A 15,746-nucleotide genomic window follows, 5' to 3' on the forward strand; every position below is an offset into this window, starting at 1 on the left:
CTGTTGTTCTTATCTGTTAACTGAAGTTCTCCTTTCCTTCTTTTACATTGAACCATTAAAGTTCCACACCTGTATTAGTCCTTGCCAGCCAGAACCCGCTGTGACTGATCAACTCATTTTTAATTAGCTTATCAGTGCATAAATAGTTCATGGTCAATCTTGGATTGGCTAAATAGTGTACACTGGATTAGTGGTGCTGGAAGAGCACAGCACTTGGATGCTGCCTGAACTGCTGTGCTCTTCCAGCACCACTAATCCAGAATATGGTTTCCAGCATCTGCAGTCATTGTTTTTACCTAAATAGTGTATACTCAATTCCTGATTGGATCCAAGTGATTTTAAGCTAAGTTTCTTTAAAGGTCAACCAACTCTTCACCAACCTTTGCACAGTCATACTGGAACAGAAAATCTAACTCTTGAGAATTACATAAATCATTAAATAAAAACTTTCTTAGCATCTCTATTTCCCCATAGAACAAGAACTTATTCCGCAATTTTCTGTACTCTCATCCCTCTTTTCTGAAGTTCACCAGTTTCTAGGTGATATAAAATCTTGATCTCCATTCCATAACGCACATGATAACAAAAGCCTTATTACAATTCATTTTAACTTTTACTGCAAATCACCTCACTCAACTATCACAGGCACATGTTCAATTCCCAACCCATACAATTAAAATAAATTCTACATGTTTACTTGTTCTTTACCAGAAATAACATTTTCTAAGTAACAGCCCAATCATACTAACTGTGGAAGGGACGCAGATAGTCCACAGATATGGTCCCCACTCCAGCTGGGTCTTTTTTATTTTCAAATTAGGTCTGTTTTATTAAGGACTCCGTTTCAGCTGGACAGGCCATTGCCTGTTACCAAGGGAACTCATACTCAACGACTAATTAGTCGTTGCCATGATCATTGTAGGGGTTATCTGAAGCACTATATTTAAAAGAGAAATGCAAGTTCTACTGCAGGAGAAAAAGATTTACTGATTAGTTGGCAAGATGACTCTGATCCAGTAGTTTCCACGGAAGATGTAACAGAGAACAGTGATCCCTAATGATATATTTAAACTTTTTTAAAAAGCTGACTCTTTGAGGAATTGCTAATCTTGACCTACTCTCCATTATTGTTCTTGAAACTCATTCTCTCATCTGTTCATAATACAACCCGCATCCCTACCTGAACTTCAATAACGCTTACCCAAAAAGTGGGAGTGCACTTCACCAGCACCCACTACAATCTGCTCCAATATTTCATGTGACTCAGGGTAGTATTATATTTCCTAATGCTCCTGTGAAGCACTTTTGCTTGTTTTATTACATTAAATGGGCTACATAAATGACACCAGCAACAATTGCGCCCCCCCCCCAAAACTTCTATTTGACTGAAAAATGCATAATACCTGATGATGCTCTTTCAGTTTGAAGAGGGAAAGGGTGTGTGTCTAAACAGATGTAACTTCTAGCAAGTGTCAGTGAATCACATTGCTACAATTCAGCAAAATTCTTCTCATCCCTTTGAAATACAGTATTCTTGTGTCTCTCCTGATGTGTTTCAACAGCATTTCTCTTCAACAATACTCAAATTCTGCACTACCAAGTGACTAGATTATGTTCTATTAAACCTTACACTGACACTAAATGATCATAGATAAATTGGAAATTCCATTACCCTCAGGTATTGGCTTGGTTGATCTAGCTGTGTCAAATTCTATCCAATTGATTCACAAATACAATCACACACAAATTAAATGAAAAGCAGATATTGTGCAAAATAATAATGTTCATTTATATAGCACCTTTTGTAATTTCAGGACATCCCAAAGCATTTTAGCTAATTAAGTCCTTTTGTAATACTTAAAGTAATGTTGCCTGAAGTAACGTATAACAAAATGCATTTATATAAAACTTTTTAACGTAGTAAAGAACATCTTATAAGGAGAATTAAAGAGACACATGTTTAGGGAGGAATTTCCTTAGTTTAGAGCTCATGTAGTTGATGGTACATTCGATGATACAGTAATCAATATCAGAAATACAAAAGAGGCTAGAATTAGGGAAGTACAGAGCTATCAGCAGGTTCTAGGAATTACAGCAATATGGAGGAATAAGGAAAACAAGGATGAAAATTTTGAAGTACAAGTGTGGCCAGACCACAAACCAAACTAAGTCAGTGAGCACAGACATGATAGGTGAGAATGTAGAGTTAGAATATCCCCCAATGAAATTCAATTTGAGGGGAAGCCAGAAGAGTATTGTGTTTATCAGATCAGTTACTTCAAGATCACTTACCAACTTTTATTTAGGAATGTGGTAATTATGTTGTTATTCATTTTCCACTACCAAAAATAAAGCTATTTTTGTGGAATAAGGAAATGACAAAAAGTAAAGGCACTGTATATTGACCTGACCTTTCTGTAATAGAAGCCCTTATTACAAATTTGTAAATAGGCGTTTAATTGCAAACCATAGTGACATGAGACATTTACAGAACTGCAAACAATATTTAATGCTTCAGGAAAGCATAACTATGGGAAAAAACATGTCAGACCCTATCACCCTGGTAATGTTGTTTGCCAGAGCTGAAACAACCCTAACAAGATCACTGCCAGACAGAAGAAGCAGCCATTTTCATGCATACAGTATTCATACTAAACTCAATGGCTATTTGCTTTTATTACCAGTATTTGATGATTATCACTCATTATATTGCATTCACTAATTCAGCACTGAATTTAAAACAATATGAAAACAAAAATGAGAAACCTAAATTTTACAGTACTTAGTTTATTTGTATACAGAATTGCTACAGACGAGACACCATATTGCTGATGCATATAATTTGTTCCATTTCCTTTTGCTGTTTTTGCTTTAAACATACCAAACAAATCTTAAGACCAGTTTACAACACTGAAATTAATTACATAACTAGGAAAAAAAACTATATCCATATATTTTGTGTGTTTCTTTGCAAATCATTTGCATTGCTATCTCTCTCAATATCTGGAAGGCATTTTTCTGAATTAACATTAAAAAAAATCAGTGCTCAAGATGAAACAAAACAGCCAAGGGCCCTTAAACAGTGATTATTTTGAAGTAGTTTGAATCCTTTCCATAAAGCTATATATTCTTGCACATTATCATGATTCACCCTGAACCAATATTGATTCATTGACAAATATGTACATACTTAGAATTGTGACTTTACAACAATCATTTTATTTCTCTCTTCATAGTCTTTTGAGGACTTTAAAAACTTCATTGTGATTCCTGGGAAACAAACACATTTCACCATATTTTGGTATCCAATATATTATTCAATAAGTATAACTAAAAAAAAACAAAGTATACATTTTAGACATGGCACAGTAATCATATTGGGATCATCACAGGTTGTTTCTAGACCCTGGCTCTTATCAGTACTAATTTTACCAGTTCAGCTTAGCAGTCATTTGTAATGGGTGTCAGACAGAGATCTGTTTTTATTTTAAACATACCAAATAAAGATGACTGATGTCATCCATTGAGACTTCTTGTGGGTACAATTTTTCTTGGGAGATGGATCAAACAGGCAATTTTCCATTCTGCCCAATTTTGTAATCCCTCTGTTATTGGCTATTTTGTGCTATCTTCCAAAGGGATTCTCTTAATCCACCAACCTCACCAGTGTTTCAAAAAGGCGATGTTTACTGATATCAGTGCTTTTTAATCAAGGAATTTTTGGCTCCAGTTCTTAAACAGTACAATTGCGTGCATTAATGGGTGTGTTTACAGCATGCACACTTGTTCACACTTCTGGCTTACATTGCTTGGCTTCCACCTGACTGAAATATCAACTGTCCTGTATAAGAGAGAGAACAGTGCATGTCTGAATAGTCACATGTCCAGAGTTCTCCCACAAGAATTAGTCATTCCAATGTCAAGGAAGTAAGGAGGGGAATCTCTCTCTAAACTTTGCAACTGAGGTAAATTGATTTACAAAGTCCTCGGGATTTATTGCACTGAATCTACACTCCACAGGTATCAACTGTGAGACTACTTGTTAAATCCACATTGTTGATGAGTCAGATTGGACCCCGACTCTGGATTTACACTTAAAATTAGACAGCTGCTTGAAGCTTAAAACAGATCACTTGGATCTTACACTAGGTGTGTGAACACACCCTAAATCAGCTATTTTACTTAAAATTATGTTTCGCATCTGTGTTTTATTACATACATTTATGTGGAGAGGACTAGCAGTACAGTAAAGATTCAGTGCTCAATTTGATGGGGTGTAATTAAGTTGTGAGTATTCTTATAGCCAAGGTGGGCATAATTTGTTTCAAAGTACTGTAGTTTTTTCCCCTTTCAATGTAAGTTGTATAAATATAAATACAATTCTCTCTGTTTATCTTTCAACAAAATACAAATTAATGAACAAAATAAAATTTATCTGAAAGGAAAGGTATTTGCTTGCTGACAAACATTTTGACTATTCCTCTCAAGTATAGCTCCTTGATTCCTTATTCATCTTTAAAAGGTTTCTGTAATATACTGTGTAATTAAAATGACATATTTTGTGATTCAACAGCAATTACGTTTGGAAGATTTCACAAACAAGGGGGTCCAATGATTCTCCATGCCTAGATATTACTGGGGCACTGATTTTCTTTGGCAGGCAATTAAAACAAGGGTCTTACGTGTATCATTGTATTAGAAGCAACATAAAGTTTGCTAGCTTATAAAAAGCTAACCTCCCTAAAAAGCATTTCCAGAAATCAGTCTGCTCATCATTAAAGGATGCCAAGTGCCACATGCAAGATTATGAGCTGCAAATTGAAATTTGACACACACAAAAGAAACAACACTAATATTCTACACAAAACAGCCAAAAACAGCCAAATCATTACGAAATGCACCATGCAATAGGTGTGAAGCTGGTGATTTTACATGAAAACCAGTGGCTTAATGGCCACCGCAGAAGTGATGTTATTTCAGCAATTTACAAAAATGTTTATAAACAAAATTATGAAAATTATATTCTAATGTCCTACTTAAGTGTCCAAGACTACAATGTCAAGAGTGCCATGATACAACAATCAACTCAATGACAGCTGGGGAAATATGCATTAAAATATTGAATAAAGGTAGGTTGGAAAAGGCATGTAATTTAACCATTGTGCTATGTCTAGAACAGTGTGTTCAGTCAACTAGTCTTAAAAGATATCTGTAAAATTAACTTTCTAAACACTCCTAGCACTTTCCAATATACGCAACAGACATCAACATCAAACAAATAAAATCTGATTGTCCATACTGTGCCCATTTTGTCTTGGTACTGCATTTTACAGATTTGTTGTAATAGCACTGACACATTGTACAATGACTAAAGATATTCATTCTTACAACATAAAATTCACCTCCATAAAAATTGGAATGAAAGTTGCAGAAAGAGAGTTTTGGTTCTAAGAAAACACAGGGTGCGTCCATTTACTTCAGCCAACAATGTTTGCCTGAGACAATACAAGCAAGCAGACACATTGCACTTAATGACACAACTCTGGGAATTGCGTGCTCACATCTACTGGAACCATCGAAATGCTGCTCCTGAAGGAAGAATCACTTTCTGAAAACAGAAGAAAAGGGAAAGTTTTATTGTACTTAATATAACAACTAATCCGTAGTAACTGTTAAGAGTCTGCATACAATATCCCCAGCATAGTAAAGTAAGATTCTGTTATGTTTAATACCTTAAGGATGTGGTTTTTTTAAAACAAAATTAGGCTTAATTATACTATTTAGGATAACCACTCAGATTTTACAAGAGGTACATAGGAACCCATACTCTATAATGGACAGCAAATCTTTTGTGTCATTTCTGCTATTGTCAATTAAATAGAACTCTCCTCAGCATCACATTTTCCACCTATATTCTGAAAAACAGACTGTACCAATCATTTTCTTATATCTGCACTAGAAAGAAAATGCTACTTCAGCACATTTGGTGCAGCATATTTTGTTTTGAGTTGTGATTTTTTAAAAAATCTAGATTTAAATATATATGTCCAGTCATAAGGTTATACACCGTTTAGTGGCCTTCTATCCAATTAAAGCCACAAAGACTCGACTTGTCCCGAGTTGTTCATCAGTTGCGCTGTGAAGATCAGCTTCGACTTGCCTGTTACAATGTCACAAGTATGAAACCAGATAGCGAAGCAGTCCTTCATCTAACTTGCATTCCTTTTTTCTGAGTTCCAACTGTTAAAATGATTGTTTGCTGAAAGAAAGGATGTTAACATCCGCCAAAAAGAGTACTGTGGCAATACTTTTTTTTCTATTTTGAGTCTTCCAGTCTAGTTACCTCTTTTCTTTCTGGCAGAAATCTGTATCTATATATCAGAGAGAGGCATGAAAATTGAAGATAGGAGCCCTGCACCCTGTCATTACAATAATACTTCATATAAGAGCTTAGTCGGTGGGTATCTACAGTAGAGGGAGCAATCACAGTTGAGCTCACCAACCTTCTCCAAAGCTAATAATTATACATCCACACTTGAATCTGAAGACGCTAGTAAGAATCCAGGCTAATTTTCCTTTCTTCATTCTAGGAATGCCACCTAACCACAGTAGAATAGTTAACTCATCACAGTACGATACAAAACAGCTTTTCTTTTTAAATATAGTTTCAACTGTAGTTGTCAGGTGTAATAATCCTTGTTAGTTGCTATCTATGCATATCCAACAAAAGATTTACTAATAGGACATCCAGAAGTTTGAAATAAATTGTTCAACTGTCAAACATAATTGCAATCCATGGTGAAGCTGTAAAATGATAAATTCACAGAGGAATTAAAATGAATTATAAAAACAATGAATAATCTGCTTCTTTTCTTCTGATGGGATTTTCTTCAAATTGTAATGGTAGTTATGCAACAATAAAAGTTGTACTCACCCAAGTAATAATCTGTCAAGGTGATCCCTCGATAGGGGACAAAACTACACTGGTGAAGGCATTTATATTCTGTGAGGGACGCTAAATTCTAGGACTAAGTTGTTCCAAATTCATAATGTTTGTCAAACAATACTGTTTAAAAACACATTAAAACACTATGCTGGATGTCAATGTGTGAAGCTGATATCACTTTGGTCAAGGACAAAGCCAGAACCTTGGCAGTCCAGCCTTCAATTGCCTTAATAGGAAGCTTGCTCTTTAGGCAACAGCAGACTAATGGATATCAATTGTTATCTGTAAACTGTGTTGAAATAGACTGGCCTATTTCTTCCTCCCTGCTGATGATGAATTGATTCATAGAGGTGAGTCCAGATTATCAATAAGCAAGAGAATGAAATATACTTTGATATCAAACTGTACTTGTGCTTTGATTGTAACATTAGACTCATTTTCTGAAATGCTGCATTCTGCATCTATTAAATGCACATTTAAAAGTTGAACATTTAGTCAAACATATCCAATGTATCATAAAAATATTGTATTATTAATTCATTCATGCTGCAGCATTCTCACCATAAATAAAACAGTTGATCTTATTGGAAACTGCATAGAAACCATTCACCATTTATTAAGAAGAGCCTTCATCACCACTTTTACCACAAGCTTCTGGAAACACCTCTTGTGGAAATGCTATTCAAAGTCAGAAAAGTTAGCCACAAAGGAAAACTCTTAAAGTACAGGTTGTCTTCCTATAATGCACATTTCGTAAATGCAATTTGACTGTAATGCGATTGGTGACTTGGGGAACGATTTTTATAAAGTATGAGCTCCCATTGGCTTTTACACGATTCCACCCTTGGTTACCTTCAGTCAACTTCAGGATGTTTACTTCAGGTCAAGTTAAAGAGGTTGGATGACTTTATTGTTAATGTTTTCAAGGATGTTGTTAGAAATTATTGCAGGAAAAAAGATTTGGATTTCAAGATTCTCATCATTCTGGACAATGCACCAAGCCATCCTCCCACCATTGCTGAGCTTTCTGAAAACATCAAAGTGCTATTTCTACCAATGAAAATAACCTCTCTGATTCAACCCACAGACCAGGGTACAATGGCAGCTTTTAAAGCTTATTATTTCAGGCGCATATTGGGAAGCTGATTGCAGCTACTGAGGTGGATAATCCGGATAGCGTTCTTCAATTTTGGAAGAGCTTTAACATTATTGACATCATTGTGGAGGCCTGGGGTGACGTCAGTAAGGACTGCTTGCAGGCAGTTTGGTGAAAACTTCTCCAAGATTTTCTTTATGATTTCAAAGGCGTTGAAATATCAGAGGAGCTTCGAGCAATCAAAGAACATTGTGTCGCTCTTGCAAAGCAAGTTGGGATTTGAAGAAGCAGAGACTGATCTACAACAATTCCTTGCTGCGGGGGAAATTGAAGTTTGAGATGAAGAAGAAAAGGTCCAGGTTGCACACCACAAGAACTTACCACTTCTCTTTTGTCTTCTATCTGAGGGAAGATGAGAAGTAGTTGCAGCTCTTAGAAGACAATGACTACAATGCCGAACGCAGCAGGAGAGTAATTTGTGGCATAAAGTTTTATCTGGCACCCTACGAACAACTTTTTCATGAAAGAAGAAAAATGGCAAAGCAGCAAAAAAAAACTAGATGCCTATTTTAAGCCAACCCTCATGAAACAGTCTGAGGACAATAAACCAAAGTCATCCACTTCTGGACGAAATATTCTCTTTCATCATAACCGTGCACCCAGCACTGCACCTGAAAGTGGCGATGATGCTGATGATGACCCTCAGCCTCTGTCTTAATTCAGTACTGTAACTCAGCAAATTCAGAAACCCCTTGAAGTTAAATTTATGGCATTATTTCATTAAAATGTACAATTTTACCTTTTACTTAGTCTGTGCTATCAGTTGTATCAGGCGAACTACAATTTTTGTTCTAATTTTTACTAATATTTGTGGTGGTTTGCCCCAACCCTGTTTTTTTTTTCAATTGTTCCATTTCCTATAACACGAGGTCTCACAAGAACACATCTACCGCGTTATAGCAGAGCAAACTGTATCTGATGTTTACGTATTGCTGCATAAACTTCAACATTTTCCCTTCTAATTGCAGTGTAAAAGATATTAAAGATACAGTTAACAATGTAATAACATTTCTGGGGCATGGTGTGCCACACCATGAACAACATCATTTCTCCAATGTAATGAAATAAAATATAATTTCATTTAAGCCTAATCATAATAAATTTCACAGAACATAAATTTTAGGATGCTAAAGATATCAGCTGGCAAGCAATACTCATTAAAAATGTTTTCTTCACATTTTCCCCTCCCCATTTTGAAAGAGATGAGTCCAAAGGGTTCCACAAGAGCAGACTTCTCTTTGCCCTTAGCAACTTGTCCAAGTGACTATTATTTCTGCATGTATTTTAACAGTGAATGCTGGTCGAGTATTCAATCATGAGATGTACCAACGCAGATCTTAATCTTACTTAAAATCCAGCCACATACAATCCCAGAGGTTTGAGTTCCTACATCTAAGCAAGGCTGTTGCAGTTACCAGCAGCACAATTCAGCATAGATTAGGGATGGTTTTCAGTTTCCTTGTCTCAGGTGCTCAATGTGCCACTGACAGAGCCTGACAATGTTGTTTTTAACGTAAGGTAAACTGGCCCCAAGCAAATGTTCAAACAAAACTACTACAATTAAGACAATTAGAAATAAACTTATCAAGACCAGAATTCGATTCTATTTACAGTTTGCGGGATGCAAAATTAGACATTGAAGGTATGCTTTGTGAAAATGAATAATTTTCTAAGAATGCACAATGTAATCTACATTTTAGACAGTGATATATGAAATAATGTTTTCTTACAATAGTACATGGTAGGATTATGAAAGTATTTAAACTCAGTCATTAATAAAATTCAGTTGCTTCTCATGACAATTGAAAATAAAACAATGACATATTTAACAACAATTGAGTTTTATTTCTGAAGAAGTCACATCAGACTCGAAACATTAACTCTGCTTCTGTCTCCACAAATACTGCCAGACTAGCTGAATTTTTTTCAGCCCTCACTGTTTATTTCAAATCTCCAGAATTGACTTTTTTTTTTGCTTTTAAAAAGTTTCATCCTCCTCTAACATATATATCATTAGGTTCAACAGTACAAGTTTTGGAGACAATTATTAGCCTTTTTTTACTGCCATAATAGAAGCACTATAATATTTCAGTTTGAAACAAGGAAGTGCTCGATTATGAAACATAGTAATTTCTGAATGCAGAGTACTGAGTAATTATTATAGGATTTCCCAAAGATATAATCTATATATAAAGTGATTAGCATCTTTCCATAGATCAGAGGAATTATTCAGTCTATTAGTCCAATATCAAAATTACACTTAAAGACCTCTTTTTTTTGTTTTAAAACTCTGATTGAGCATGGCATAATTATGTGATTCTACAACTCCCACTAAATTTCTACCAATAGTGATAAGGGCCTGGATGTTTTGTCAGTGTAATTTACCCTTAGTTAACCAAAACAGTGCAAAAGATTGCGGAATATCAAGCACAATTGCATTTGTGTAAACAGCTTCTGCAACATTTTTCAACAGTTTAAAAATGATTGCATCAGAAGCCAACCTTGTCCTCAAAACTGGCCATGCTTTTAAACTGAATTTATCAAAATTGCTACTTTCTGCTAAAAAATATTAGTTTCCAAACTTTCAAGGAGGTTCTGGAAATTAAGCTTTTAAGCTTCTGACTAGAAATCCACCTTTTTAAGTTGACGAGATACTGATTACTGTAGACATTATTGCTAACAAATTATTCTGTATATTTTAAACCGTTACCAGGTATTTAAAATTGGATTATTTAAAAGTTATGGCTAAACATTGATGAAAAATTATGATTATTTGTGATTAGCACATATCCATCTGTATTAAATCAACTTAAACCAAGTTACCACTCAAATAATGAAACAATGGTTTTAAAGCAACTTTTTAAAAATAAAACTAAATACTTCCCAATTGTGCTGTTTCATGGTAAATTTTACATTTGGGTGACATACAAATAGATTTGATTAGAAACTGGAGAAGAAATTCTCAAAAGTAACACACTGTCGGGCATAATCTGTATCCAAATTAATGACCAAAACCAAGCAGAAATTCTACCATACATACAATTATTGAATTGCAGTCAACACAGATATCAGTGAAAAATATGAAGAATTTTCCTCAACAGTGGTTAGCACTGCAGCCTCACAGTTCCAAGGACCCAGGTTTGATTCCAGCCTCAGACGACTGTGTGGAGTTTGCACATTCTCCCTGTGTCTATGTGGGTTTCCTCCGGGTGTTCCGGTTTCCTCCCACAGTCCAATGATGTGTAGGTTAGGTGAATTGGCCATTGTGTTAGGAGCATTAGTTAGGGGTAAATAACAGCAGGGGAATCGGTCTGGGTGTGTTACTCTTCAGAGGGTCTGTGTGGACTGGTTGGGCCAAATGGCCTGTTTCCATACTGTAGGGAGTCTAATCTAATCTCAAAAAAATTACTGGAATTAAAACATTAATAAAGATTTACTTGTAATCCAAAACAGTGTTAAAACCAACATTTATGTTCATATGAGTAAACATTAAAGCATTTACAGATATTTTTACACTCTGATTTGCAAGAATGTTATATTACATCGCCAATAATATGCATGGACACACATCCAAAAATTATCTCCCACATCCTTAACACTTAGGCACTTCTCACCCATTTTTTTCCTTTTCTGGAAGTGTTACTGCATTTAATATCACTATAAGTGAACCTACTGAGCCCTCTAATTGGGAGAAATTTAAACAATCCTTGTCCTAATCATGCATAGTGCTGCATGTCACTGCTCCAATGTATTCTGCCAATATTAGCAAACAATATTAGCAAAATCCAACATATCATCTACTTTAATTTTTTAGTAAGATCATCTTACTCCCTAAGCTATGCTATCAAAAATATGCTATAATACCTACAAAACAGTGAATTAGTAATTCATAATACTTATTACTTTATTACAGCATTAACTGAAATACTATTATTGTATCTGAATATTATCACTCATTGGGGACAACAATCTTTTTCATTCATGTACTTCATTAGCAACATTAGCATTTAGAAACTTGGAGAGATTTTGCAGAAGGTGGACTTCATCTTGTGTCTTATCCTTCCAAGTTGCACAGGCTATGGGATTGATAGGTGCTACAGAAGGTATAGAAAGTTGCTGCAGTGCTTCCATTGGATGAGTTATGCCACAGACATGGTGCATGAGGGTGTAGGGAATGAAAAACTAAGGTGATGGATTGGGTGATCAAACAAGCTGCTTTGCCTTGGATAGTGCTGAGTTTTATGAATGTACTTGGAGCTGTAATCACCCAGGCAAGTGGAACATATTCCATCACTCTCCTAACTTGTGACTCTGAGGAAGATTTGGTGAGTTAGGAGGTAAGTTAGTTCCTGCAGAATGTCAAGACACAGACTTATTTTTGTAACTACAGTACTCACATTGCTCATCCTGTAAAGTTTCTAGTCAACGATGACCCTTAGTATATTGATGATTGGGAATTCAACAATGTCAAACCATTGAATGTAAAGGGCAAGTTGACTCTCTCTTGAAGATGGTCATTGCTTGGTATTTGCACAGCACCAATGCTAGTTGCCATTTATCATTGTTATTCAGGTATTGTTTCATGCTAGCATGGACTGCTTCTTATTGTCTGTGGTGTTCTGAATGGAACTAAACACTACGCTGATATTAGGAAATACATCTGACCTAATGATGGAAGGCCATTGATTAAGATTATGAAATTGCCTGGCATAGAACATTGCTGCAGTAAAGTTTCAAAGTAATTTTCACAGATTGAGAAGACTAGCTTCTAACAACTTCAACTATCTTCTTTTATATTGAGGATGACTCTAACTAGTAGAGTTTTACTCTAATTTCCATTGAATACAATTCATTGGAATAAAGTTCATTGGGACCATACTTAACCAAATGCTGCCTTGACACCAGGGGAAATGACTCTTATATCGCCAATGAAAATCAGCTCTTCTGTCCAGTTTGGACTAAAATTGAAATTAGACCAGGATTGAGTGGACCTGACAGAAACCAAACTAAGTATTCTTTTAATAAAGGTCAATTGATTGTCAACAATCTTTTCCACCATTTTGCTGATAGCTGAGAATAGGCAGATGAGGTGGTAATTAGTCGAGTTAGGTTAATTTAATATTGCTTTTGCAAACAGATAGAAGTTAGCTAATTTTTTTTGTCATTAGGTAGATACCAATGTCAAACAGTACTGGAAGAGCTTGGCTAGAGGCATAGCTAGCTGTGGAATTACTACATTGAGCCAGAAAATCAAGAAGACCAATAGTCGTTGAAATATCACAGTCTCTAGACAGTCTTTGCTGTTTCTAGCTGTCCTGTGGTATGAAATGAATTATTGAAAATCAACTTTTGATAAAGGTGGGATTCGAAGGAGTTGGGAAAGTTGGATCATCCATTCAGCATTTCTGGCTAAAGATGAATGCAAACTTCGCAGTTTCGTTTATTGCATTGCTGTGTTAGGCCTTGGCATCATAATGAGTGTGAATATTCATACAATCTCCACTTTCTGTTAATTATTTAATCATTCAGTGCCAATTCATGACTAGATGTGGCAGAATTGCAAAGCTTTGCTCTGATCTACTGATTTGATGGTTGTGCAATCACTGAACTAAGAAAAAGCATGTTGCTTCTATAGCTTAACACTTACGTAATGCTTCGCTAGATCTGAACCTCAACTTTAAGAATACTGAGTGCCATCTCTGACATAATCTTCTACACTCATTGTTGAATGAAGGTTTGTCTCCTTGCTTGCCAGTACTGCTGAAGTAAGGGATATCCTGGGCTTAGAAATTGCTGTGAAGCATAATTGCCTTATGGTTAATAGTTCTGTTTCATATCTATTCTATTTAGTATAATGTTAGTGTCAAACAACACAATGAAGAGTGCCTGCAGTGTGAAAATGGAACTTGGACTCAACAAGGATTGCAAAGTGGTCACTCCTGTCACAACTATAATGGATAGATGCATCTGCAACATGTAGATCAATGAGGACAAGGTTAAGTCAATTTTCTTCCCTTGTTCTGGTTCTCACCAATTGCCACAGATCCAATTTTTGCCCTCAAACTCAGCCAGCTTGGTCAGTAGCACTACTGAGCCACCCTTGATGATGGACTTTGACATCCTTGTTACGCTACTTCTTTCTTGTCATCAGCACTTCTTCAAAGTTGTTGGCAACATAATGGAACATTGATTCAACGGCTGAGGGACAGAAATAGGTGGTAATCGGCAGTTTGCCTTGTCCATTTTTGATATGATACATTGGAACTTCATAAGGTACACAGCTACACTGGGGAGTCCCCACCCTCACTATGTCTACCATTGGGCCACCAGTTGCAGTGAGTCTGTAGTGTTGATAGGACAGGATAGACCCAGTGATCAGAGGAATCTGAGACATTGTCTGAAAGTTATGTCATTCTGAGTATGACTATGCCAGACTGTTAAGGTAAAAACAATGACTGCAGATGCTGGAAACCAGATTCTAGATTAGAGTGGTGCTGCAAAAGCACAGCAGGTCAGGCAGCATCCGAGGAGCAGGAAAATCGACGTTTCGGGCAAAAGCCCTTCATCAGGAATAGAGCTAGAGTGCCTGCAGGGTGGAGAGATAAATGAGAGGAGGGTGGGGTGGGGAGAAAGTAGCATAGACTACAATAGGTGAATGGGGGTGGGGATGGAGGTGATAGGCGGAAGATGAGGCATTCTTCCTCCAGGCGTCAGGTGGTGAGGGAGCAGCGGTGAAGTAGGCCCAGGACTTCCATGTCATCGGCGGAGTGTGAGGGGAAGTTGAAATGTTAGGCCACAAGGCGGTGTGGTTGACTGGTGCGGGTGTCCCAGAGATATTCCCTAAAGCGCTCTGCTAGGAGGCGTCCAGTCTCCCCAATGTAGAGGAGACCGCATCGGGGGCAATGGATACAATAAATGATATTGGTGGATGTGCAGGTAAAACTTTGGATGTGGAAGGCTCCTTTGGGGCCTTGGATGGAGGTGAGGGAGGAGGTGTGGGTGCAGCTTTTGCAATTCCTGTGGTGGCAGGGGAAGATGCCAAAATGGGAGGGTGGGTTGTTGGGGGGCGTGGACCTGGCCAGGGAGTCACGGAGGGAATGGTCTTTGCGGAAAGCGGAAAGGGGTGGGGAGGGAAATATATCCCTGGTGGTGGGATCCATTTGGAGGTGGCGGAAATGTTGGCAGATGATTTGGTTTATGCGAAGGTTGGTAGGGTGGAAGGTGAACACCATGGGGGTTCTGTCCTTGTTACAGTTGGAGGGGTGGGATCTGATGGCGGAGGTGCAGGATGTGGACGAGATGTGTTGGAGGGCAGCTTTAACCACGTGGGAAGGGAAATTGCGATCTCTAAAGAAGGAGGCCATCTGGTGTGTTTTGTGGTGGAACTAGTCCTCCTAGGAGCAGATACAGCGGAGGCAGAGGAATTGGGAATATAGGATGGCAATTTTTCAGGAGGTGGGGTGGGAAGAGGTGTAATTCAGGTAGCTGTGGGAGTCGGTGGGTTTGTAAAAAGTTTTGGTGTCAAGTCGGTCATCATTATTGGAGATGGAGAGGTCCAGGAAGGGGAGGGAGGTGTCAGAGATGGTCCAGGTAAATTTAAGGTCAGGGTAGAATGTGTTGGTGAAGTTGATGAATTGCTCAACC

At 37.1% G+C, this 15,746-nt stretch overlaps 1 protein-coding gene across 13 annotated transcripts in view; it reads right to left on the reverse strand.

The window, feature by feature from the left end:
* Window positions 1-2,771: 2,771 nt before the first annotated feature.
* Window positions 2,772-15,746, reverse strand: part of cxxc5a (CXXC finger protein 5a) — a 38,794-nt gene continuing 25,819 nt past the window's right edge. For all 13 annotated transcript variants that reach the window (XM_043703668.1, XM_043703675.1, XM_043703666.1 and 10 more), the window contains one exon: window positions 2,772-5,608. In XM_043703668.1, coding sequence (XP_043559603.1) covers window positions 5,564-5,608 — 45 coding nt within the window. In that variant the 3' untranslated portion in view covers window positions 2,772-5,563. The remainder of the gene's footprint in view (window positions 5,609-15,746) is intronic.

Source organism: Chiloscyllium plagiosum, chromosome 14 (genome assembly GCF_004010195.1).
Source record: "Chiloscyllium plagiosum isolate BGI_BamShark_2017 chromosome 14, ASM401019v2, whole genome shotgun sequence".
Classification (NCBI taxonomy): Eukaryota; Metazoa; Chordata; class Chondrichthyes; order Orectolobiformes; family Hemiscylliidae; genus Chiloscyllium; species Chiloscyllium plagiosum.